Source organism: Trichomycterus rosablanca, chromosome 17, assembly GCF_030014385.1.
Source record: "Trichomycterus rosablanca isolate fTriRos1 chromosome 17, fTriRos1.hap1, whole genome shotgun sequence".
Lineage (NCBI taxonomy): Eukaryota > Metazoa > Chordata > Actinopteri > Siluriformes > Trichomycteridae > Trichomycterus > Trichomycterus rosablanca.
The window spans coordinates 30,112,315-30,114,814 of record NC_086004.1 but is presented as its reverse complement, the minus strand read 5'-3'; the positions used below and the strand labels follow the sequence as shown (position 1 = coordinate 30,114,814).

The 2,500-nt window shown below is 46.7% G+C and overlaps 1 protein-coding gene across 2 annotated transcripts in view; it reads right to left on the bottom strand.

Moving 5' to 3' along the window:
- Positions 1 to 90: 90 nt before the first annotated feature.
- efl1 (elongation factor like GTPase 1) overlaps positions 91 to 2,500 on the bottom strand; it is a 45,482-nt gene continuing 43,072 nt past the window's right edge. For both annotated transcript variants that reach the window (XM_063012499.1, XM_063012500.1), the window contains exon 20: positions 91 to 907. In XM_063012499.1, coding sequence (XP_062868569.1) covers positions 719 to 907 — 189 coding nt within the window. In that variant the 3' untranslated portion in view covers positions 91 to 718. The remainder of the gene's footprint in view (positions 908 to 2,500) is intronic.

Genomic DNA, 2,500 nt, shown 5'->3' with positions numbered 1-2,500 from the left:
TAGGAACCTGTTAAAGGAACATTAATATTTAAAACTGGAACTGGAACCCTAGAACACGTCTGTAGTGGAACTGGAACCGAGACAAAGAACTTTCATTATTAATAAAGACGTTTATTTATTTATTTATTATATTTACTTATTTATTTATTTTTCCCTCCAGACGCCGTGCCAAGGTCGAGCAACAGCCAATCAGAGGCCTCGGTTCTCCAGCGTCCGTGCTCAGGAACCGTTGGGCATCAGAACCTGGAATGATTCACTTGATTCACCGATTCAAAACAAGTGAATTCTCGACTCTGAATCGTTCTGTTCGCTGGATCTGTGGAATCCACCGGGGGGCGCCGGCAGAGCGGCCTGTCAGTCATCCAATCACGTCCTATACGTAGGGAACTCGGACAGGAAGTCACACTGGTTCATACTGGGATATTACACTGGGTTATACTGGTCCACGTGTCCTTCTGAAGGGAGTTGAAGCTGAGGCGCAGATCCAAAATACAAAACAGGGTGAGACCCGAAACGGGCGGTTCGGGTCCGAAAGCAGCGGTGCGTCCGATTCAGGGCGGGTCCGTATGGAGAACCGGAGCTGAAATCTCACACAGGATCGTTTACGAAGGTGTAGTTGCTCTGAGGGGTCTGAAGGTGGCGCCGCCGGTGTGTGTGTGTGTGTGGTGGTGGTGGTGATGGGGGGGAAGGGGTGATTACTTTTTCACAGCTCTGCCGCTCACTTGTTCTTGCTGAGCGTGCGCTGCTTCTCGGCGTGCTCCACGATCTTCTCCTCCACGTACAGACCCTTACGCCTCCGTACGCCGTTCATGTACTTCAGCGCCTGATTGGCCGAATCCGCCTTCTCCCCGAAGTGCAGGTACTCCTCCTCGGTGGTGGGCACCCAGAAGGGGTCGCTGGAGATCACCTGAGGGGCGAACACACGAACACGCACGTTAAAATACGGACGGGGTTAAAACACGCTCCAAAATATTTACGGACACGAACGCTCGGACGGATTCGACTCCCGGGGTTCGAACCGAGAGAGACGGAACCAGAACCGTGCCACCTTGTGTCCGATGGAGGTGCCAGCATGAGACAGGAACCTTTGGTACTGAAAGTTGAACCTTTGATACTAAATCTGGAACCTTTGATACTGAAATTGGAACCTTTCGTACGGAAAGTGGAACCTTTGGTACCGAATTTGATTTGAACTAAAACTAGAACCTCTTTTACTGAAACAGGAACCTTTGATACTAAATCTGGAACCTTTGATACTGAAAGTGGAACCTTTAGTACGGAAAGTGGAACCGTAGGTACTGAATCTGGAACCGTTGTTACTGGAACAGGAAACTTTGGTACTAGAAGAGGAACCTTTGGTATTGGAACAGGAACCTTTGGTACTAGAAAAGGAACCTCTGTTACTAGAACAGAAACCTTTGGTACTGGAAAAGGAACCTTTGGTACTATAACAGGAACCTTTAGTACTGGAACAGGAACCTTTAGTACTGGAACAGGAACCTTTGGTACTGAATTTGAAACTTGATACTGAAAGTGGAACCTTTGGTACTGAAACTGGAACCTTTAGTATGGGAAGTGGAACCTTTGGTACTGGATTTGATTCGAACTAAAACTAGAACCTCTTTTACTGGAACAGGAACCTTTGGTACTGAATCTGAAACCTTTGGTACTAAAAGTGGAACCTTTGGTACTGAAACTGGAACCGTTGTTACTGGAACAGAAAACTTTGGTACTAGAACAGGAACCTTCGGTACTAAAAAAAAGGAAACTTTGTTACTAAAACAAGAAACTTTGGTACTAGAAAAGGAACCTTTGGTACTGGAACACAAGCTTACAAAATAGAAACTGGAACCTTTGATACTGGAACCTAGTTTATTCTAAAGGAAAACTTCGGTACTGGAACAGGAACCTTTAAAACCTGAACACACACACACACACACACAGAAAGCTGGTACATGGGGCCCGGTTACTGAGGCACAGATGGCACCAACGGCCCCTGTTTGCGCCCTCAAACACAAGCGCCAGCATCTGCCACCGGGGGCCTCCCCAGAGAAAACAGAGGGACACGTGTGTGTGTGTGTGTGTGTGTGTGTGAGTGTGTGTGTGTGTGTGTGTGTGCTACATGTACCAGATTTAGTGATTTAGTTCTCTCTCTCTCTCTCTCATGTTCAGGTGTCCACATACTTTTGGCAGTACAGTTCCCCGTGTGTTTATACGGTTTGATTAGAAACGGTTCAGTTTTCCTTTTATTTTTTTTATATTTTTGCTCTTTTTTACACTCTGAGCTTCTGTTAACTGAAACGCTTTATCTCCTACACTCACACACACACTCACACACACACACACACACACACACACACACACACACACAGAGACAATTTCTCTCATCCATCAACCCCACCGACGCCCAAACGAGCTAATAAATCCGAGGTGAGCGGCGATCTGCTGCGGACACTAAGAGCCGCGCCATTGATCAGTTTTTATATCTCATACCAACACT